The following is a 23,102-nucleotide window of genomic DNA, read 5'->3' as shown; positions in this document are numbered from 1 at the left end:
AGCTCAAACCAAGACACATTTTCACCCTGCTTAAGGGAAGCTTCTCCACACATACTTACCTGCATGGAAATCTTCACACATTTCCCTATCTCATCCTGTAATCCAAGCCCTCCACGCTTCTGAATAGATAGAGATAATTTTAAAAGGGGCTCTTCAAATACTCAAAGTGCCTGCAGAATTTCACACACCTCTGTTATTGCTGTGCTCCCAGCAGCTCACATCTGTGAGCAGTTTGTCTGGCTGGTTTCAGCCAGGTTGTCTGCTCTGGTCTCACTTCTCTTGTTCCTGGGGAGCGAGCCTGGGAGAAGTGTGGCAGCATTTCTAATGAGTGCTGCTGTGCTGTGTCTGGAGGCTTGTCAGTCACAGCCCACAGGCAGCATGCCCAGGTGTAAATTAACCTGTTCCCTGCCTGCCACACACCTGCCAGATCTGCACTGCTCAGAGTACTCTGCCAGTGTTCAGCAATTGCACTGCACTAATGGGACAAGATCTGCAGGGAGAGCCAAGGCATTTTATCTGGCTGCCTTCCCCCAGTCTGATTTCAAGTCTTTTAAGAGAGAGCACAGACTGCTGCATGTCAAAACACACCTCAACAGCTGTGGGAGCTGAGCAGGCACTCACTCCTCTGCAGGGAGAAACCACTGCAGGGTAAGGATGGAGATGTCACCCAATGCAGCATCCCTCCCTCTGTGTTCACCTCTGTGTACAGATACTGCCTTCAAGTGGAGCTGGGAGAACCACCCATAGCTGAAATCACCCCATACACTTGCTAAGTATCAGCTTCCTGTTACTTACAGCCTGGTTGTATGAAAACCATTTGGGAGTATACATTCCCTGTTACCTATCACTGCTTTTCAGGCAAAATGATTCAGGCATATCCAGAGGTAACTAAGTTGAAGAAAGCGTTGTGGTGTGGAAATGGTCTAAATAACATTCATTTTCCACTTTTTGAGTTCTTGACTTTACAAACTTACAAACACATCCTGAAGGTATTTTACACACGTGTGATGCACATAAACACACCTGGTAAAGTTGCACTCATCCCCAGACGCCGAAATAGAAACCACTGTCCACAAATACACCCGGCGCCTCTCCCTTCCACTTGCAACATGCTTGCCATATGGTACCCTGCCCTTAGCCTCGTGTAGCCTGCCCAATTAAATATAAACAGTTCAAGGGTCCCCAGACAAAAGAGATATGTCTGCTCAGCCCAGTAAGAAAGGTCAGCCCTGTCTAGCCCCCAGGCTTTTGTGTACACAGGCATTCAGGCAGGCACTCCAGCACTGTATGGATGTACTCACACTGCACGTTGAGCTGCACCAGGGCTTCCCGGGGTCTGATGTTAAATCCATTGTACCTGGCTGTCTGACACTTATAGGTCCCGCTCATTTCTCGGCTCACACTCTCCAGGTGCAGCTTCCCATCATATGTCTCCATTGTCATTGTCCCTGAAGGCATGGGGGCTTCCTTGTCTACCCGGGACCAGATGATGGGTGGCTTCGGCTTTCCTCGAACCTCGCACTGCAGCTCGGCCCTGGAGCCTTCCCGCACAGTGATGGCAGACTGACCCTTAGGGACACTGATTGTTGGTGGCACTAAAAGAGAGACAAGAAGGCAATCATTTTATACTGCATTTTCAGCAGGTAAGGAATAGTCTTGAGATGCTTCTGATTGAGTCACACCAACAGCCTTGAATTCCAAAGGTTTCCACTCGACAAACTGCAACTCCTCTATGAACACCCTGTCCATGCAAGTTATCCTGCATGGTCTGGAGCTTCAGGGTAGCAAGAAGGATTCCAGACTTTCCAACAGTGTGTCCCAGTATCAATGCCAAGGGCCAGTTGTATTGGGGCAGACTCCAGACTCCCATCCCTCTGTTTGCAAAATGCTATCCAGATGCAGGGATAGCATCAAGGAGCACAAAGGCAAAAGCCTCTTTGATCCATTTCTCAGTTTCTGGTCAGTGAATTTCTCAAGTGGAACTGCAGTTTTTTGGCCAAAAATAGAAGTCATATCTGCTGAGGTATCTAGACACCTTAGGCAGGTCAGACCAAAACCAAGACTTAAAGGATAAGTGCTTGTAGAGCCCATCTCCAGCCTTCTCAGAGGTCCAAGATCCCTGTTTGTTCCTAAACCACAGCAAGGAGTCAGCTCTTTTTAAGTGTCTTTGTTTATTTTACTTTTATTGCATATTTTACTTTTATTATTTATTTTGTTTTTATTGGTGAATGCACTGTGAATTTCTCACACCAACAAACCTCTGCTCATCTGAGTGACAGATGGGTCCCAGCAACAATCACTCCTGGCATCCCTTCGAGGCTGGGAAGAGCTCACCCAGCAGAACTGCTGCCAAGCTGAGGCTAGAGTTAGAGGCACAGTAACATTCAAAAGAAATATCCAGCTATCAACTGACAACCAAAACTTTGCTGATAAACAAAGCTTAAAAGAAATCCAGTGAATACAGGGTACAGAGATGTCAGTGGGAAGAGGCTGACTGTTCACATCCCCAATTCCACCAAGAACCCAGGAAGGGGATTTTTGTGCTAAACCACATGTAATATTGACAATTTATTTGTGCTAGACTTTAGAGTCAACAGTTCAGCTGAGGTAAATATGGTCACAATCTATTCTGAAAGCTCCTTTTTCAGCCCTTCCTGCTGACAGTGGCAACACTTGGATTGACACTTCCGTAACTGCAAGGGCCATGTACTTCGTTTCCATTTAAATCAAAATATAGGCCTACAGAAGCTGTAACAAGCTGGTCTGACCAACATTAGCTCAATTCAGCTCCAGCAAAGGAGAGTGTGCTATGGTAATTGTACATGTTACAGCCTGCAGCTCTTCATGAACAAATTTAGGATGGATCCAGCCTAATCTCCCTCTGCAGTGATCTCCCTATGCAACACGGAGGCTACATTTTCAATTTGCAGGTCTCCCGTGGGCTGGGGAATCTCATCACACCCTGTCCTGCACGGCGTGAAAGGACGGCAGCACTTTCAGTGCTAACGCTGCCAGCAGCCGCTCACCTGGTGAGCAGCAATTTTCTCCACAGGTAAAGTTGCAAATTGCATTTGAAATTTTTTTTTTTTTAATTAAAGTTATCACCTTGGAGCTGCTCGGTGGAGGCAGTCACTTTGATGAGCTCAGGCTTTGCTCATTGGGAAACATGAATCCACTGCTGCTGTCCTCTTGCTCTGATCCTGTGGACCAAGGTGTTTTATATGGGAATCACATGTTGGAGGTGGCTTGTTGCTGATTTTGGGGATGTTGCATGTTGGACAGCCTTGGCTGCTGCATGGAGGGCTGCTCCAGTGGGGATGGCTGTTTTCATTCCCTGGGACACAAAGTGGTCCTGCTGGCCCAGGCTGCCAAATAGAGGCTTCGAAATGCCCCAGGCTGCCCTCCTTCCTTTCCTCATTGGCAACATCCACACAGGCACATGGGACTCACTCTCCTCCATACAGGCACAGGCCAACCTGTCACCACAGACACCTCCTTTAAGACAGCAATTGGCTGGTGCTTGGACCAACACCTGCACTGTCAGACACTGCCAAGCCTCTTGGTGGAATCATCCCGTGTCTCCCAGCTCTTCACAGCCTCCCATCCTTGCAGTCTTAAACACAACTGCACTCTGCCATCTAGTGATCTTGGGCAAAAAGAATTGTTCTAGGTGGTATCAGCCATACCAGTTTAGGAAAGACAATTTTGCACCAGGACTGGTGAGTTTTGTTCCCTGTTGGTGTAACAGGGTTGGTGCTGGCTGGCATGGAGAGGTCCTACCTTCCATGGCTGTCCTCAGAAAGGAAGGACCATTCTTCAATGTTGAGCGGATCCATGGCACTGTCAGGGCTCATTCTCCTGGCTGCCAACAAGAACTGGATGCAATCCTATCAGGAGCAGGCTGGCCCCAGTATTTCTAATGGGAGACAAGGGCTTCCCAAAGCACCAAGATTAATTGCAGCACTTTTTTCTGGGGAGCTGAAGTGAACAGCATCCAGAATCAAGAGTGAGCTCAGCCTGGCCTGTGGATCCAGCACAACCAGGGACTGAAAAGTAACATTCTGTGAAGGTGCAGGTCAAAATCTGTTGACAGCTGACTCCCCTGAGGAGTCTTCCATCAGATTACTAACGCAGTGTTTTTTGTACTGCATCCTCATGGTCCTGGAAAGGCAGCACAATGACATGGATGAAATGGAGAGCACAGCTGGACCCACCACTTCCGCAGAAACAGAAAGACAGCCCTGAGACTCTACATTTTAGTCCCCAGCATGACTGACAAACACTGACATATTGTCCAGTCCTCACTGAGCCATAGGGTGAAGCTCTGACCCTGATTTTAGGGGGAGGCATTTATAACACTGGCACTCCTACAGAGAGGGCCCAAGACAGACTGCATTTTCAATCCAGCAAACATTAAAAGTCTTCACAAAAATTGTATCCTGGACACAATGCCAAAGAAAAGAAAGAGCAGCTTTCTTTCTCTTTTACTCTCTTCTAAGCAAAGGGGCACTCAAAATTTGCTGAAATACCACCACTTCTTCCTTCCTTCACAGTGTGGAGGTTTGTTTGAACAATCACACTGTAAATCTGCCTCTGTAGCTGGAGTGCACTTTGGACTTTTCATAGGGAGAAAACATAAAGGAAGATCTACTTGGTACATAATACATCTGATAGATAAGTTGTAACTATTACCCATCTCCAATCTGAGCCAAGTGCTTGCCTGAGGATGTAAGACCTTTCTCCACTAGCATTCAAGATATGCATGTGAAATTCTTCAAAACAGCAGAGACATAGGGCTGTGGGGCAGCCAGTGATGCCAAACACTCCTCTGGGGTCCCCACCTGCCAGAGGGAGGCTCACCTGTCTCTGAAGAGATGTTCACCTCCACACTGAGGTCAGGAATGGGTGCTCCCTGGAAGGTAGCCACACACAGGTAGGTGCCATAGTCACTGAATCTCAGGTCAATAATCTCCAAGCTGCAGGTCACAGGTGGGAGCTCGGGGTCGTTGCGGGTGATGAGCAAGCGGTCTGAGAACCTGGCTGGTTTTCCATTCTTGTACCACGAATAGACAACCTTCTCCTGGGGGACGGCATCTACATGGCATGAGAGCTTCAAGTCCTGCCCTAACTGGATGGTCTCACTCTCTTTGATCACATCAGGAGTGATTTGGAATGTGGCATTCTTCATGGCTGAGATGAACAGAAGTGCAAAACTAGTTAGGGATATCAAAGTATCTCGCATGTGACAGGAAAACTGTTATTTGCTCATCAGGAAGGCAACATTTTCATGCAAAATCTGCCCAAAGACCTCTCCCACTTAGGTTCCCACAAAATGCCCCAAGGGACCTCACATTTGGCACTCTGGGATCATCCAATTCAGGACAAAGCTACAGCCCAGGCTGAAGCTGCAAGCGGTGCTTGCACAGCCATCGGTCTGTGACCAGAGAAACTTGCACAGTCACTTCTCCAGAATATTAATTACTACTAAATATCACATCCACCCTCAGCTTTGCAAGAACAGCCAGGAGGAATGCAATTCCCCCACTCCCTGAAAACACATGCTCAGAGAGAAACAGCAACTTACACCGCACCAGCAGGTTCACAATCTTCTTTGCCGGGTTCCCCACATTGTTGATGGCCGTGCAGTTGTAGTAGCCCGAGTCCTCCACGCGGATCCTCCAGATGGTGAGGTTGCCTCCTTGCACAAAGCTGTTGGGAGGCATTGGGCCAGGAGAGTGGGACCAAACCACTTCTGGCTGTGGGTCACCGCCCGTCAGAGAGCACTGCATAGTGATGTTGTCACCAGGGTTGACCACCAGAGTCTCATTGACAGACAGCTTCAGAGCAGGTGGGGCTGGAAAAGCACAAAGAGGGACACTTCAGAGCTTGAGAAAGACTCATCCACTTGCCTGTGCACAGCTTCATACTTTTTATGATTTGTTCTTGTTGATGGCTGGTTTGAGTAGGGACAGCTGGAACGATCTATGAATTGATTACAAATATGAGATGTTTGTGAATCTAAGGTATGATCATTATCATATCTTTGAATGAGAACACTCTGCTCTTTTATGGCTAGGAAACAGAGCAGGCAGAACCTCACACTGCCCCAGAAAGCACCCTACCAGTAGTGTTTCGGACTGGGACACAAAGCAGGTATGACATTTTATCAGTGCTCAATGCATGTTCTCTATGGCTTTAGGATGCTGGTCAGAAGAGAAGTCTGATAAACCCACTCTGCACATATAGGGGTGGCAAACAGGCAACATTTGGCAGTGAAAAACCCAAGGTCTGAAGTTTCAGGCCACTGAACAACTGCAGCCGGGTGTAAGGGCAACGGAAACCTTTGTAGCCTTGATGAAGAGGTGAAGGAGAAAGGATAGCCTCAAAGGAGCCTGCTTGAGCCCAACCACTGCTTGTGCTCAAGGACAGCATTAAACCCCTCCTCTCATTCAGAGTTTCCATCCCAAGAAGCAAGCTTTAGGGAAGGTCTACCATTGAAAAAAGCTTTCCTCAGCTCTCCCATGATATGCTTCTCTATCTCTCACACCCAACTAGACATCTTTGAGAGGCAAAGGCTTTGCCAAGCAGACAGTCCTTGCAGCTTGGAGACTGATATGGACGACCAGGGCCTGTCTACACCTTAACAGACCATTAACAGCAGCTCTGAACTGGCTCTTCATCTCCTTCACCTCCTCAGGTGTTTAATATGCTTTTCTGTACACCTGGGGGCCATCACAATCAGAGCATTTCTTCTTCACATTCAGCTGAGTTGAGACTGATTCAAAGTGTCTACACAAGCTCTCCTTTGAATGCCCTAGTACCTGTTTTTTGGTTTTGTTTTATTTTATTTCTGCACCCTTCTCATTATAGCCCCCTCCAGGAACTGATCCAAAATCCTTCCCCTCGTATTCTACATTTCATTCCATGAAAAGTCTTTCAAAGCCTCTATGAGCACTATGACTGGCTCCATCCAGACAGAACTGAGAAAGTAGCAGTCCCCAGCAAAAAACCAGGGAGTATGTTTTAAGTAACAGCCATAATAATGCAAAATAAGACATTGTTCCATATTCATGAAGCCTGATTTAACAGCATCATTATTTCTGCCTCTTCTCTCCCTGGACCCTGTGTTAATGAGCTGTGCTGGATTTGTGTTGGATCTCTGAATTACAGCCCATACAAACAAGGCAAGGAGGACTCTCCTCTCCCCAGCACCGGTGCCATAATTTAGTAGCACAACTACTGCCATGCTGGGATATTGCTTTGGTGTACTGAATATAATGTCCTCCCTGGCCACTGCACATGCCATTTGTGTCAGAGGGGGCCAGCTATGCCTAAGGAAGAAGGTGGCTCTTCTTCTACCTCCTCTGGCCATTTTGAAGCCAGTGGTTGGAGCCTTTGAATTTTGGGAGGCCACAGCCTGAACTCAAAGAGACTTTGTCAGGTCTCTTTGCAGGAGTCTTGTAAATAGTGTACTAGGGTTAATGCTTATTAAATAGCAAAGGAAGGATTTGTACATCCTCACCAAGATCCAGATGGTTTCATGAGACAGTATGAAGCCCAGAAACACAATAGCTCAACTCACCGTGGTTGGGCAGGACACATTCCTGTCACTAACTCAGTGTAGCTGACACCAAATAGCTGTTCCTGCCCTCGGACATTGAACTGGTCTGAGGTTCACAGTGCACAGACAAACTGGCAGATGCAGCATCTTGCCTGGGAATCTCCATCCATCCCTGTCAGAGACAGAGAAAGCCTGAGACCAGCTCATGTCCAGAGAGAAGGTGTCAGAGCTGGGGAGCACAAACCAGAGGTCCTGCAGGCTGTGGTTAAGATTTAGGGGTTTTTTGCAGGTTTAGGGTTGGATATGCAAATATCTGGCTCACACTCCTCTTGCCCAGCTCTGGGCAAGGCAACATGTTGAAAAGGTGACATGCTGGTGCAAGCACTGCATAAGGGCAGGCTGTGTGTGCACACATGAACGAGGCAGGGAACTGCAAATCTGCCACCTTGCTCCAGGAAGCAAGCTCCCACGACATGCTCCAGAATGGAGCCTCGGCTGTGGCAGCCTGCGTGGGCTACCACTCCCCACTCCCACTCCCGTCAGCAGACAGAGGTTAACAGACTGCAGACATTGTTATGCAGAAGATGATTCTCATTTATTTGTAACCTGTGGCAATTCCTTTTGTTCTTGGCTCAGAAAACCTGCTGGCAGAGTCTGCCGAGCAGTGAGGGGACCATTAAAAACAAAGAATCGCTTTCAGTTCCCTTTGAAGTCCAATTTGCTGCAGTAAAACTGCAGGAGAATTAACCAGCTGGGCTGCTTAATTCTGCAGAAACTGAGGCAGGGGGAAAAGTCAGGCTGACCCTGCTGGAGCAGGAGAGGGCAGCCTGGTGGTGAGCTGGTCCTGTGGCTCTGTGGACCCAGCCTGCTGCTCTGGAGCCAGGCAACAGCAGCAGAACAGAGAGGGAGCAGGGACATCTCCTTGCCACTAAGGCTGCAGACAAAGGACCCATTCCCTGCTGCAAGGTCCAAGTTGCTGAGCAGAGCTTGGGAGAAGTCCATCTCCTTACCAGAGACTATGATCTGCCCAAAGGACACTGAGAAGCCAGCTGAGGAACAGCAAATGGGCTGAGGAGATCACCCTGGCCTGACCTGACCTGACCCACCAATTCACCTCAAGGTCTGTAGTGCCTGGACTATAAATATTTAAGAGAGAGAAATTTCCAAGCATTTCAGCACCCTTTGGGCCCCTCTCAGTTATAAAGGCAAAGGCATCCTGAATGAAGCTGTTCAGGATTCTGAGCACAGTCAGGTCTAGAGGAACTGTGAAAGCACAAGAGCAAGGGGAACAGAAAAGACGTAGGCAAAATAGGAGAGAATTAAAGATTTTCATTTAAATGTTTCCTCACCTATGCACAGTACTACCTACAGGGCAAGTAACCCATATAATATTTCGTGTTAAATATAGCCAAGCTATTTAACATAAACCCTGCTCACACCGCAATGCCAGCTTCATTTTCCCTACCAACTTTTAATACAATTTGCTAAGAACACATTTTCCATGGCCCTTTGAGCTTGTAGTACCAGGCTCCACTGTAACTATGTATAAATATGCATTTATAATAAAAAAAAAAAACAGGAGAAAAAACCCCTAGATAGATGTGCTTAAGAAGCTGGTGTAAATTGAGTCATATCACTGACCTGTCATCAAGTACAACCTGAGAATACATTTTCCCCATTCACTTAGTACAGGGCCTGGATTGAAATGAGGAATAGTTTCCCTGTGCTTGGGCTGGCAGGGGGTGTGGACATAAAGAGAAATTTGATTTTCTAACTCTTCAAAGGTAAAGGTACACAGGCAAGAAGTGCTGTATGAGATCCCTTTCTTCATCATGAACAGAAGATAAGTTTTTAAAGTAAATATTTCAAAATTTGCTACACTCTCATCCTGAGAGAAATTCAGCTAATAAGGTGAGTTGTTCGAGACATGTTTAGAAATCTTAGTACAAAGAGAACGCTTATTTTCTGACATTAGCTAAAATTCACTTTCTTAAGCTCATTATTTTTCTTCTTCCTATATAAAATGAAGCAACTATTGTTCAGCACCTTGGAACTCAGATCAATAAACATAATTTAAACAGTATCAACAGTATCCTGTCAACAGTTAACAACATCAAAAAAAGTTCTGTTTCCACTGCACAAAGATGACACAAGGGATGCAGATTGCTTTGTGTTACATGAGAGAGGTGAATAATTCAAACAGCTGCAATGCCTTTCTCTCTGATCATGGAATACTCCAGGGCTGGAAGCAATTTCCTGACATTTACTTATTATTTGCAAATATTCAACACACTTGAGGGCTTTACAGGTGGGGATTTTTTATTGTGTGTGCGATTTTGGTTTGGGTTTCTTTAATGGACAGGTTGCAATCAAGTGCTTGCCATTATCTGATACATGACACTCAGTTATCGTTCACTTACTGCACGTCAAGCAGGAGGCACCAAAGTGAATCTGCTCACAACTGGAGGTGCCCTCAAGCACTGCCAGTATAAATATGAGTGTAAAATGTACTTATTGGGAAGGCACTGGAGATGTGTGCTTTCCACAAACACTGGCACCAGCGGAGCTCGTTACCTGGGAGGTGCTTAGAGCACAGCCTGGCAAACCAGGCTGGAGTCACACATGGATGAATTATTTGTAAGAACTCCTGCAGCACTGCCCCACTCCAGACTGTATCAAATCTATTTTTAAAGTCACTTAGAATTATAAATAAATAAAACAGTGTATGAATTAGAAGCTACATAGTGCCTCAACACCTACACGTAGTGTGTTTTAATGATCTCATGGCAGGCCTGGCCACGTGCAGTGCCACAAGAAATCAGAGCAGCCCTGGCCACAAGACTTCCATGTAAAGGATTTGTAATCCCAGGAGCCACGTAAAAGAGGTTGAGGTGCTGCGGGCCCTGGACAGAGTGCTGTGTTACCCTCCTGGAGGAGTAATGGCTGTTGAGGAGGTGAAGGGTCAGAGGGCTGCAGGGACCCTTCCTGTCCCCTCTTACCTGTGGTGTTTGTGAGCTGGAAGGTGATGGATTTGTCAGGGATGCTGCAGACATTGCGGACAGACACCTGGCACGTGTAGCTGGCATAATCCTGAGGTCGAAGGTTCTTCAGCTTCAGGACTTTGGTTTCACCCTGGGATTTGGGAAAAACAGGGGCAAGAAAAGACACAGGTGTCCGAAGCACAGATCATCATTCCAAGCCCATATCCTGTCCCAAGGTTTACAGACGACCAGCAGCTCCCATGAAAGCCTTAGGGAACTGTGCAGATTTCAAGTCCCCCACAGCTCTATATAAAGGAGACACAAAATGTTTGCAGTGGTCATTTCACCTCTAGGGTTTAACAAAACACCCAGCAGCTGACTGACATGACCTGACAGCACTGCCAAACAGGTCTGGGCATAATTTCTCATTAACTACTGCCAGAAACATCTTGTAGAACATGACAAACCTTAACCATCGCAGAACAGACCCTGAGATCTAACTCGGATATGTCAGTAGGAACCCAAAGGAAGTCACTGGGGACTCAACATTGCCATACCAAAGTAAATCAGAGCAGATTGAGGCACTAATACTGGCCTAAATATGACAAGTTCAAGAGTTATGCTCTTGAAATCTGCAGTACAGGAGGGAAAAAAAAATCAGACAAATACTCAAAGAACTTCCAAAACTTTCTGATGCCTCTTCTCCAGATTCTAATCTCATTTATGCTGATGTAAATCCAGAGTGACTGCAGAGACTTTGATAGCCTTTTCTCATTCTAAGGTAACAAATAAAATCACTGCCTGCACTCCATTAGTTACTGGCTTGTTACAGAAACAGAATCAACTCGTTACATTAACAACAGCCGTGTTCTGCAGACTTTTATTTATGGAATGCAGAAAGCTCTGAGAATCATCCTATGGTTTGCACACCCTGCAACTCGTACGTCTTCTGCTGACAGCTTATTGCTGTTGTTCTCCTTGAGTTTGTCTAAATCTCTTTTGAAGAAACCATTCCATAACTGCCTGCAAGTGTGAGGAGGTGTCAGCATGACAAATCTTCCTGAGGACAACCTCAAGGGACTGGACAATGAGCTCAGGAATGCTAATAGGCAGAGAACAAGGATGTGGAGTGAGTAAATTAGAATGATAAAACCTAGGGCACCGATAACACAAGAGAGTCCTGTCCCCTGAGAATTGTCATTATGCCACACAATTTATGGCATTTACAATATGCACATCATCTACAAACTTACAGGGTCATATGTATCTCCTGTTTATTGATTAGTGAATTTAGGTATATGGGTATAAACCCTCAGTGTAAGTAAATTTTAAAAAGCTTAAACAGTGAAATCTTCACCTTGTTTTTAATGTAAAAGCCTATTCAAACCTGACACTGATAGAGGTTCATCTGTAAGACAACACGGCAAACTCCAGTGAAGGGTACTTTGTTAAACATTCCAGCCAGATTTTCCCCTTCCAACAGTGCTGCAGAGGTGTGTTTTTGTTAACTTCAACTCTTACCAACCCAAACTTACAGGCTGGTGTTAAGGAGAGGACCGCAAGGGCATGCCTGTCTGAGCACAGCAGTCCCAACACCCTCTTTCAGAGCTGGGAATGACCCATCATGTCAGGAGCATTGCCTGACAGGAGCTGCAGCACGCTGGGTCATTTAAACATTAATGCTGCAACATGGTGAATTTTTGGCAGATGCCTTATTCAGCTAGAGAAAATATCCCAAGTCCTAAGAAATCCTCTCATTAGGCAATGTCTCCTGTTAATTACACTGAGCTTAGTGAAAACTGGAAGAGCCCAAGGTGGCTTTCTCCAAGGCCAGGGATGTCCTAGTTGGGAGCCACATAGCACACAGACAAAGCTGTCTTTTCAGGGCCAAACAGCAGTGCTGACCTACAGTGTTTCTGCAAATCTGCCACTAACCAGCAGCTCTCTCCTCCCTCCCTCCTCATCTCCCTGAATATTTCCATTTGGATGCCCATTTCCACGACCTACAGAGATGGCGTGTTTCAATAAAATATGAACATGACTACATTAACTTAAAGGTTGCCTGGGGCATTACTCAGAAATCAAACTCAGCCAGAATGTGCTCTGGGCCCAGCTTTGGGAATGCAGGAAGGCGCTTGGGATGAAACAGGAGCCCTGGGGAGCTGCCCTTTCAGCCCTCCCTTCCCACCCATGCCTGCCATGTGCTCCCTAGCAGCCTTGCTGGAAGTACTGGGGCTGATTAGCATCTAAAGTACATTCAGCTCCTGAGCTCAGTTTAGGGTAGCATGCTCAGAGTGCCCTGGCAAAAGAAAAGTTCTCTTCCATCCCCCATTGCATTGACTGGCTAATTATCATGAAGAAAGTGGTGTTTACAGGGAAAACATGTTGTGCAGGGTGAGTCCAACACAGGCAAGCCGGAGAAGGTAAAAAGACATGGACACTTTGTCCTAGGACGAGTCAGGAAGTGCCCAGGCATTGGGATCCCCATTACTTGTGGCCACTAGAAGAACTCATGGATCCCACAGCAATGCCTGCCATTTGCTCACATTGCTAAAGAGGAAGCCCTTCCCTGATATATGGAGCCTGGGCACTCAAGAAAAAAAAAAAAAAAAATAGTGATGGGAGATAGAGGAAATCCAATCTTGGGATTTTTTGGATTTTAGTCTCAGCCATCCAACAGCTGCATAACCTCAGTAGGGGAGCTGTGTCACTGCTCTCAGGGACAGTGATAAAAAGGGAAACGTCCTCCTAGGCCAGACTCCCTTCTCCTGCTCTGCTCCTCTTGTACCCTGGGAATTTGCATGCAGAAGGAAGGTCTACCTGCCCTTCTGGAGGCAGCGCTCCTCAGAGTGGCCTGCACCCTCTCCCCAGCATCATAATCCATGCAGGGAAAGAAACACCACCCACCACAGTGCCCTGCATCAGCAAGACACTCAACACAAGTTGTCAGAGGTTTGCTTATTTTCACCTGTGTGTAAAGGGGTTCGTAGATGTCCACACCATTGTCCTGACTGTGAGAAAGTGTCTCAGCTCCCCGTTTCCAGATGAAGCGAGCTGGGGGGTTGGAGTTGACCGTGCAGCGGAGGAAGACGGTCTTCTCCTGGTAGAAGCTGCCACGTACATCACTGATGGTCTGGTGAACGGTGAGAACAGGTTCATCTAGATCTGCAAGGGAGGTAAGGAGGGTCGCAGCCGTTGTTAGCAAAGCTTGGTCTGCGTGTACAGCCTGCAGAGCAGATGATGCTCCAGGTACCACTGAGGAGAGGGGAAGGTCCCACACATCTGGCTGATGACAACTGCTGATTTAAGAGCAGTTTTACTACCTGAGGGCAGGTAGTGCAACCAATATATAAAGGGAACACACAGGAGAAGCCAGAATTCTCCCGCTCACCACACAAACCTTCAGAGAATAGAAAGCAGTCTCTGGTTTGCAGAGCCCCATGCAGTCCTCAAAAACCCCACCTGCCTGCCACATGTGTCTCAGAGCGGTGGGCTGCCTCATATTCCTCAATGGTACCCCCCTACAGAAAATCACTACTTTCTACTTCAGTGAGAGGGTCAAAAGGATCTCAGGATGCTCTGTTCCATCATAATTTCTCCATCTTCTAGTTCCCAAATCACTCCTGAAATCATGGTGCTAAGGCCAGGGCTGTGAGATGTCCATACAAATTACATGACAAACCTTCAAGACAAGGAATGAAAGTAAAAAATCAAGGCAAGATCAAGGAGCTGAGTTGTAAAGTCATCTAGACAGAGCAAATCTCGTGAGGAATTACGGTAATATGAGATGCAAAACACTATAATAGGTATGCATAATTTCTCTCTCTTCCTATTAAATATCCTCCATGTATATTCTTCAAAGTCTGTGTCAACTGTCCTTTGGCATCTTCTAGTCACTGCAACACCATTACTCCTCCCTAAACTGGTTAGATTCTTTTGTTCTCTTTTTTTACAGAAGATGCTCCTTTCAATTCCCTTATTGTACCTGCACCAGACACGCAGCCACCATGACTGAATCAATGGTTATCAATGGATATATTTGCAAGGACAGAAGCAATAGCCCTGCAGGAAGAGGATTTTCTCCATCCACACAGAGCATACTGCCCCCCTACAGCTGCCCACCTGTTAAAAAGGAATGATTTTCTCGGAAGTTGCAGCAAATATCGTTTGAGCATCAAGGTAGCATGGGGGACACCTCAGAGGCAGTGGATCTTTCTCCTCATAAAACCACTTTGAGACTGAGTTTAAATGTAAAGTTCCCTTTTGACAAGAATTGGTGCTCTAAAATGGAAATCAGTCCCCATGTCTTTAAGTATGTCTATAAGGCACCTTTTGAGCTCAAGTTGAAGCAGTTCTACAGAGTTCTATATTTTCAGGAGCGTTATGACCCATTTCCAGCTGCAAAGAAACCAAGGTACTTATACCCAGTATCCTCTTGTGCTGCCAGCATGATCCTCTGTACATGCTTAACATGCCCATCACCTCCTGCCCTCCCATGCCACCTACTTTTCACAGTATTTTATTTTACAGATTTGTAAGTCTGGAGATCTGACTTCCAGAAAGGAAGAGGGAAGCAGGGATGAGTTTCTGCTAACATGTCATCCAAACAACGTATGCTCTCTGCTGAATCACAAGTATCAACTTGTGGGTTTGCATCTTTTAACGAGCTGTATGCTCGGCAGACAGCAATTGTTATGCAACCTGAAATTTGTCTGCTTGACCATAGCTCAGAGATATGAGTAGAGCTGTTAATGGAATAATGACAAGAACAAAATATATCCCAGCAAAAAAACTCCACCAACTAAAAAACACTCACAGGTGAAGAAAAACATATGCAGATGGAAAAAAGTCTCCTCTCCATACAGTGCTGTCTTCATGTGGCCACAGGATGACTGAACATCAAATTCTTTTGGACCAGGACCTTTTGGACCAGAGCACAACCTCTCCTCTTTTCCTCCTTCTTTGTCTTTAACCTTATTTATTTGGTCAAACTTCATGAGTGACTCTGTAGCTACCATCCTTCTGACACTGTTTCTCAGCAGGTAAAAACACTTGCCTTACTAACTGAAGAAGCAGCTCACTGTTCCAATCTCCTGGCTCCCAGCTACTCCTCACACAGAAAACAACACCTTCTTTTTGGTTGCTAAAACTTTCCTCCTTTGAATTCTTCAGCCCTCTTTTGTAAAAGTCAGCTCTAAGTCTAGCCCTCCTGAGAAAAGCTAAAATAAGACCTATGACAATGTGTATGTCCTTGATGTATGTGTATCGCCACTGATGTCAGTGAGCTGCTGCAATGATAAATTTGGCCCAAGGCTGTTCATGGAGATGATCACATGGGATGTTTCATGCACAATAAAAGCCTGTAAACATTCACTCTTTTGTTTTCCTTACCTTCTCTCTCTCTCCCACGTGGAAATACTCAGAAGAGTAGCTGCCCCTCTGCCAGTATCCAACCAATACTTTTAAGCCTCACTGATGCCCACTTGGGGCAGAGGAATATTATGCTACATGGGTTAGTGTTTTCAGTTTAATATCCTCTTGGCACCAACAGTGCTCTCTGCACAACTTCACTGCCAAACACTAAAAGTATAACTGAGAACTATCAGCAGCTGTCAAGGACACCAAGGTACACATGAGAGTGATTACTTACCTCCAACTACAAAATGGGATGCAGGAAAAAAAGGGGGTTGTTTTCAAATTCTGGTTCATTCAGCTGAGGGTTGCCTGGGTGAGCGTTCAACAAAAAGTGTGGCTTTTCCCATGTGTTCCCTTGTATCTACTGCAAATACTAGCAGAAAATAGTCTCTCCTCCCCAAAAACCAAGTGAGCAGAACAGAGGTGCAGTACCAAGTCCATCTGCAGAGTAGATGTTAGTATGAGAAAGCCCTTGGCCACCCCATTAGCCCCACAGTTCTACAGGTCAGAGCTGCACGAGGGACAACGGGACACTACATCACTCTAGCTCCAGCCTGCACCGCGGGAGCACCCTCAGGGAATGAAGATATTCATGGCACAGTCCTGTTCCTAGAGATGCAGGCCTTGGCAAGGTGTCACACTAAGCCTTGAGAAAACCAAGTATCCTTTGCAATGGTGAGTTATCATACACCTCCACTACGTGTAGGAGAAGAAACAGGCAGAGAAGCCAAGCAGATCTAGGGTGGGTGCCAGAACTTCTCTAAACACAGTGATGCAATGCCAATGAAAAAACACTCATCCTATCCACAGTGGCTGCTGTTGAAGCAATCTATTTCCATAGCCTAGATAGGATAGTGCCCACACTACACTACTCCAATAAAGGGTAGGGCAAGGAAGGAACAGATGGGAGCTACTCCCAGCCATACAGTATGGGAGTGGATCATGAACCTGCCAAAAGATAAGGATTCCCAAGTCTGTGGCACATTTTGTGAGAGCCACATCACAGCTGGGCTGGACAGCAGGACTAAAAGAAGCAGTCAGGCAGCAGCTGCTGTCAGCAAAAATGTCTGCCCAGACTCCAGGCATGTACTGGGCTTTTGAAGCTTGGAGGTTGTTCCACTGACAGACAACCACAGTGCCCCCAAGCTCAGAAGGAAGGAGAACATCTAGAAGAAATGTAGAACAGCTCATGACAGGTTCAGGGACAGATTCAGCTGCTTTATCATACTTTACAACTTTTTAGCATCAACCTCTTGCCTTCTCAAACAATATGAGTGAGGAGAGGGATTTGGTGTTAGTTGGGCTGGGGAAAATTGGAATAGTGGATAGTCAAGGACAATGTAATGGTAACCTTCTCCAAGAGGGCAAAACAAGTTGCCTAGACATTAAATCTTGTATTTCTCCCATTTGGGCCTTATGGAGCAAGTTTACTTTCCCTCACTTTTGATCACAGCAATCCAAGAATAAACACTAAGTCCAAGAAACAAACATTAAGAGAAACCCTTGAAACTTGAAGCCCAAGGTGGAAAACCACTAGCAGCATCTCCTGGACTCAAGAAGGATGGGTACCAAGCAGAGAAATGTTGAGTCACTTTCACATTATGTGCGTTATGACCAACCAGGGCAATGTTGAGTCACCTTCACATTCACCCTATCAGCTGCATTCCAGAGTTTTCAGCTCTGTTTCCATCATGCTACAGAAGCAGCAATGCTGGGAACAGGACACTGGTTTGAGGAATGCCCCAAACATCCGGGGCACTGCCAGCTTGAAGAACACATTGCTTGCTTCAAGCTCTGTCAGCTTCAAAATGAAGACAAAGAAGGCAGAAGCCACTCCCAGTGCTACATCCCAGACAAGTGCTAGGAAACCCTGTCACTGTTGTCAGACATCACAACACCTAGGAAAGAATGAATCACGAGGACAGCAGAGCTGTATTTTGCAGGGATGGATCTAATATCCTACACAAAATAGACACTGGGGAGATCACACCAGTCCCTCTGCTCCCGAATCAGGTGCACATGGTCCTAGGGCAATGCAGCTCCCTGCTGGCCCCGCAGCGAGGCAGAGACATGCAGTAGAACTGTGGGAAGGTCGGGGCTGCCGCTAAACGACTTACACTGCACATCTACTCGAATGGACTTGATGGCAGGGACCCCAACCCCATTTTCTGCTTTACAGTAATAGCGGCCCCCCTGCAGCCTTTGGATCTTCTCAATCCGAAGGGTCTCGTTAAGCACTGACGTCTCTTGGAATTTGTCCGACGCGCTGCCAGCAGTTTTGGTCCATCTCACCTGCATGAGAAAAAACAAAAGAAATTAAATCAGGGACACAAAACAGAGATCCCAAGATTCAGCAGAGCTCCCTTTGTTGCTCTTCCCCCTCTTCCCTAGCTACTTCCACAAAGAGGTCCTACAGCACCACCAGACTTGCCAAAGCTCAGCTACTGATCTCAGTATGTCTCAGTAGCCCAGCCACTGATTCTGGTCCACTGCCAATCTCCACATCCAAGAGTCCAGGGTAACCCCTCAATTCACCCAGACACACACGGCATGTTTGCCACTCCTGCTCTGATCCTGCAAACCCAGCAGCTTGCTCAGTTTTATGCCACCATTTGCACAGCACAGGACTTTCAGTGTTCAGCCTTGAGATCCCATGTGGCTGGTAGGCCACGACACCATAGCAGACATCAGCTCACAGCTACAGAGCTTTTACTGCAGTCCACACTCATCTTTTTCTGGGCAGGAAGGCTATTTCTACTTTTTGCTTTTCCATGAGTGAGAAAAGGCAGCTGCTATCTGACTCTTTCCCCTCTCCCAGTGGGAACCCCTTTGTATTTTATTTTTGTAAGTCATTCTTTTGCAGCTCACAAGATTTTCCTCTGTTTTAAAGATACAGAAAAAAAAAAAAGAAAAAAAAACCCTTCAGATTTCAAGCCACCTTTTAATTTGTTTGTCCTTATGTTACATGTCTCAAGATCCTGGCTTGAGGGGCAACAGAGCTGCATGGTATTTCATGGTGAATGGTGGCAAGAAGACAGCAATCCCGAAGACTGAAGGGTTTCTCTTTTGTCTGGAATGAGATACAGCCCTCACAGCAGCAGTACAAGCTTCCCCCTTGTTTGTGCACTCCACACAATGAAAGAGAGATGGCTTTTCTCAGCCCATTGGTTTTCTATATCTACAACCTCCCTTCTAAAGGCTGCTGACTGCTGGCCTCCTACACTGGGACAATTTAGACTCTGGAACTGAGATCCAGCAAGATCAACCAGCAGAAAGAAGAGGCACTTTCATTCAGCATTGGCCATAGGTAAGACAGACCAAATACCTCGGCTACTCTTCCAGACTTTGCCTAAAGCTCACTGACATCACCTGATTGGTGCTGATGCTCTAGAAGGAGCAGGGGTGTCTACATCCCATCCCAGAGCACCAGGCTGAGCAGATATTTAGAGCTATTGACCATGGATTTATTCATCCTTTGTAGGCTTGTGAAATTGTCTGAGAGCCCCAAGACTTTTGGAGTCTCCTGCTTTGAAGGACACTTTAGCCAGCTCTTTAATCTCCTCAATCACAATCTCATTTTAGTATTTTGGCCACATTTTCTGCTTTAATGACTGGCTGAGAGAAAGGGAAAGAGAAGATTAAACAAAGGTTAGGATAAGAGCTTAGCTGGGGAAGAAATCAATCCATTAGGAGAGACGGCAGAAATAGGATCCATGCCACATTTTATATGAGCAGGTTCCAGTCTCCCTGGTCATGCCTAGTTGTAGGCTCTGGTGTCCCCTGTGCAAGGGACAAATGACAAACCAGAGTGCTGCCCACTAGCATGCTGTCTGCAACAGGCTCTGCTCCAGAAATCTCTCTAGCTACTCAGGCTCAAATCCCTACAACCTGCCAGGACCTTTCCATGCATTCAACAACCTTAGGCAGGGCCACTGCTACCAAGTTCCCCATTTCTGATGCACACGGGTATCATTTGCCTATCACTGCCGCAGGCCTAGGCTGGTTGTTTTTACTGACTTGGCTCAGGTAATTTTCTTTTTCTTGTTTCCAGGATATTTTTATGGACAAACCATTTCAAATCCTTGCCTTTGTGATCACCTCGCTGCCAAGCAGCTCCTCGCAAGCAAGCCCCCAGAGGCATTAACTGGCATGAGAAGATGCATGGTTTCTTGCCACAAGTATCTTTGGCAGGACTGAGGAACAGGGCCGAGGCACATACCACACGTGGCTCCCCTGAGTGTTCTGGCACACCCAGCCTCGCAGTGTGCACCAGCTGCCACTCCTACCACGCTCTATCCCAGAGCTGGCAGACCCACGCTCTGGGCCAGTACCTCTACAGACACCTCCACACCAACACTGACCTGCTCAGCTTGAGTATCTGAAGGGTGCTGAGGCTGTTGCATGGGTCTGAAGATGTGCAAACCCCTGGGCACCCCAAGTAAGGACTGCAACCATCAGCCAAGCTCAGCTTTGCACCTCCCCAATGGACTGTGTCTCTGACCACAGCACGGATGTGTCCAGTGCTGCAAGTCTGACTCTGCCTTTGCCTCTGCTTGGTGGCCACAAAGCAATGAACAGCAGGTTCTGTGTGGGGCTCAGTGAGGTGCACTACCAACAACTTCCTGAACTTCCCCAAGCAGCATCCCCTTGGCTGTACATCCAGAGAAGCTGAGAAATGGATGGACCATGAAGGACCAACTCCTAAGGTAAGCACATATGGGAAGGCTCTTCTAGGATGTTACTACTTTGCAAGAGGGTTAAAAACTTGAGATTTCAGTTTGGACGTTAGGTTTTTGGAGGGACTTCACACACCGAAGAAAAGAAGGTCTTTGTAAGCTTCTGCAAAGCTTTGTGGACTGTTTTCCATGAAAGCAAGCTTAAATGTTTCATAGCTTCACAAGCTAAGTGCTTGCAAAATGGGGCATCCCTACCTGAGTCCAGCGTGTAGGAGAAAGCTGGACACCCCACTGCCCACAGTTCTCCTCTGTGTGGAGGCTACAAACAAGTACCATGGGGGAGCATGGGTGACAAGCAAGACTGAAGGCTTACCTGTGGCCGGGGGTGTCCTGTGACCAGGCACTGCAGGACCAGCGTGTCCCCCTCCCGAATTGTGTAAACGCGTTCGCTGATGTTGTCTTCCTTCACCACGCATGCTTGTCCAGCATGGATGATTTGGGCCTGAGCAGGAGCTGTAGAAAGGAAAGAAGAGGTAAAGATGGAAATGGGCAGTAACCCATCTCCTTGCGCCCACTGCCCAGGGTGGCTTCCCCCACCTCATAAACCGCAGAGGGGAAGAGCCAGGCAGTTCTGGGAATGAATCACAGAGGTTTTAGGAGATATATCATTAAGCAATTTTCCCCATTTCCTGAGTGACTGATATCAACTACTATTTTAAAACCATTGGTTCTGTAGGGATGAGGAGCTCTAGACACTGAAAATCACAATATGGCACCTTTTTGGGGTGGACCCTTCTGCATGGGTTGAGGACTACAAATTTCCTGCTGTTGTCTCTCTCAGAAAGGAGTATATGCAAGCAGCTGTAGCAGGGACCTGGTCAAATCACAACTGCTCCATGCCTGTCTAAAATAAGTCTGATTACTGTGATTTACCTTGCAGGGGGCTGGGATAACTACTGAGCAGAGTAAGAAAGGGCCCTGAAGCTCTGTACAGCTATTAGCACATACCCCTAGAACAGGTATAGCAAAAACTGCAGGAAAAACAACTCTTTCCCATATTAAATAGCAGCCTGTCTCAGCCCTGAGCCAGAAGAAACAGCTTCTTCAGGACAAGAGAACCCCATAATCTGTAGAGATTTCTCCACCTACGGCTGCTAATGGAGACCAATTACTGCCAGTCCAGCCAGGAAAATGGGTGAAGACCACTGCAGTGGAAAAGTACACAGACAGAAAGTTCCCAAAACAAAGTTATAAAATGCCCAACTACCCCAAACAGCACCTATATCCCACAACAGCCCTGATAAGAAGCAGGAAAAGATGAGCTCTAATAGAACAGGATTTTATAAAGAAAAAAACCTCAGCTCTGAAACTGTGCAAACAGCCTTTGGCTCCCTACTCCAAAGCATTTGTGTGATCAGAGAAGTGGCTGAGCTGCATTGAAGGTGACTGTGCAGCCCAGCTGCACACCTGCACTTGTATGAGGGGGAAACTCCAGTTGCACTTCAAGATACAGAGAAACCCACAAACATGTCTAAGAGTTGGTGTCTCACTGGCAGTCCCCTGGGATACTTACCCAGATTGCAAGAATGCTTTTCAGATGACTCTGGAGCCACAGCTCTAGCTCCCATTAGTGAAATATAACAAAAATGAACAAGCCACAGAGGAGATGATCAAAGGGTTTAAAGCAATGAGCCTTAGAAAGCCTTCCTAAGCAAGAATAAATTTTGCACAACCTGTTAAAGCTGAACCAAGCACCCACTTTTTCCTGAAGGTAAGCTGAGCTTCAAAGACTGCCTTTTTAAAAATTATTTTCACTCCCTTGGCATGACCAAAATACTCTAGACCAAATCACCTGGGCTCAGGTTTTTGCTACTTTAATCCACCAGCAGTACAGACAGCAGGATAGGCTGGGCTCAGGCAGTGGAGATCTGCCTTTGAGGTCAGCCTTTATAAACTGCTGTCACCACAATGCACCTGACCAAGCTGCAGGGACACGAGAGTGGACACAGGGCTAGTGAGAAACTGCCCTTGTTGCTGGGGCTTTACAGCCTGCCATGGCCACCCAACATCCAGACAGCAGCACTCAAGCTAATCTCTCATTTTCCACCTCTTCCGTCTTTCCAGCATGGTAGCACTTTAAAAACATTATTATTACTCTCCACATTGTTGACAAACAGAAGCAACATATCTATTTGAATAATATGATGGCACAAACATGGATAAATCCCTCAGCCTCAACCATCTTCCCTTTCTGCAGGCCTCCCAGGATGCCTGCCATCACTCAGGCATCATGGAATGCTAAAACTGACTGTTAAAACTTCACTGATATGACTGAGCAGAGGAGTGACCTTCCCCTGCTTGGATGGCAGAGAGTCTTGTTGAATCCAGGAGAAAGTACAAACCTGAATATGTGCTTACACACATCTGTGTGTTTGTACACACATACATGTGTGGACATACATGCAGATA

The 23,102-nt window shown here is 46.6% G+C and overlaps 1 protein-coding gene across 1 annotated transcript in view; it reads right to left on the bottom strand.

The window, feature by feature from the left end:
- Nucleotides 1–23,102, bottom strand: part of MDGA1 (MAM domain containing glycosylphosphatidylinositol anchor 1) — a 138,750-nt gene that overhangs the window by 70,162 nt on the left and 45,486 nt on the right. Inside the window, exons 2-8 of the mRNA XM_041477151.1 lie at nucleotides 21,007–21,146; nucleotides 18,075–18,249; nucleotides 13,511–13,707; nucleotides 10,561–10,693; nucleotides 5,585–5,854; nucleotides 4,861–5,190; nucleotides 1,302–1,595 (exon numbers count right to left, since the gene is read on the bottom strand). Coding sequence (XP_041333085.1) covers nucleotides 1,302–1,595; nucleotides 4,861–5,190; nucleotides 5,585–5,854; nucleotides 10,561–10,693; nucleotides 13,511–13,707; nucleotides 18,075–18,249; nucleotides 21,007–21,146 — 1,539 coding nt within the window. The remainder of the gene's footprint in view (nucleotides 1–1,301; nucleotides 1,596–4,860; nucleotides 5,191–5,584; nucleotides 5,855–10,560; nucleotides 10,694–13,510; nucleotides 13,708–18,074; nucleotides 18,250–21,006; nucleotides 21,147–23,102) is intronic.

Source organism: Pyrgilauda ruficollis, unplaced genomic scaffold, assembly GCF_017590135.1.
Source record: "Pyrgilauda ruficollis isolate IOZ18807 unplaced genomic scaffold, ASM1759013v1 scaffold4, whole genome shotgun sequence".
NCBI classification, from domain to species: Eukaryota; Metazoa; Chordata; class Aves; order Passeriformes; family Passeridae; genus Pyrgilauda; species Pyrgilauda ruficollis.
This window is presented reverse-complemented; position numbering and strand designations above follow the sequence as displayed.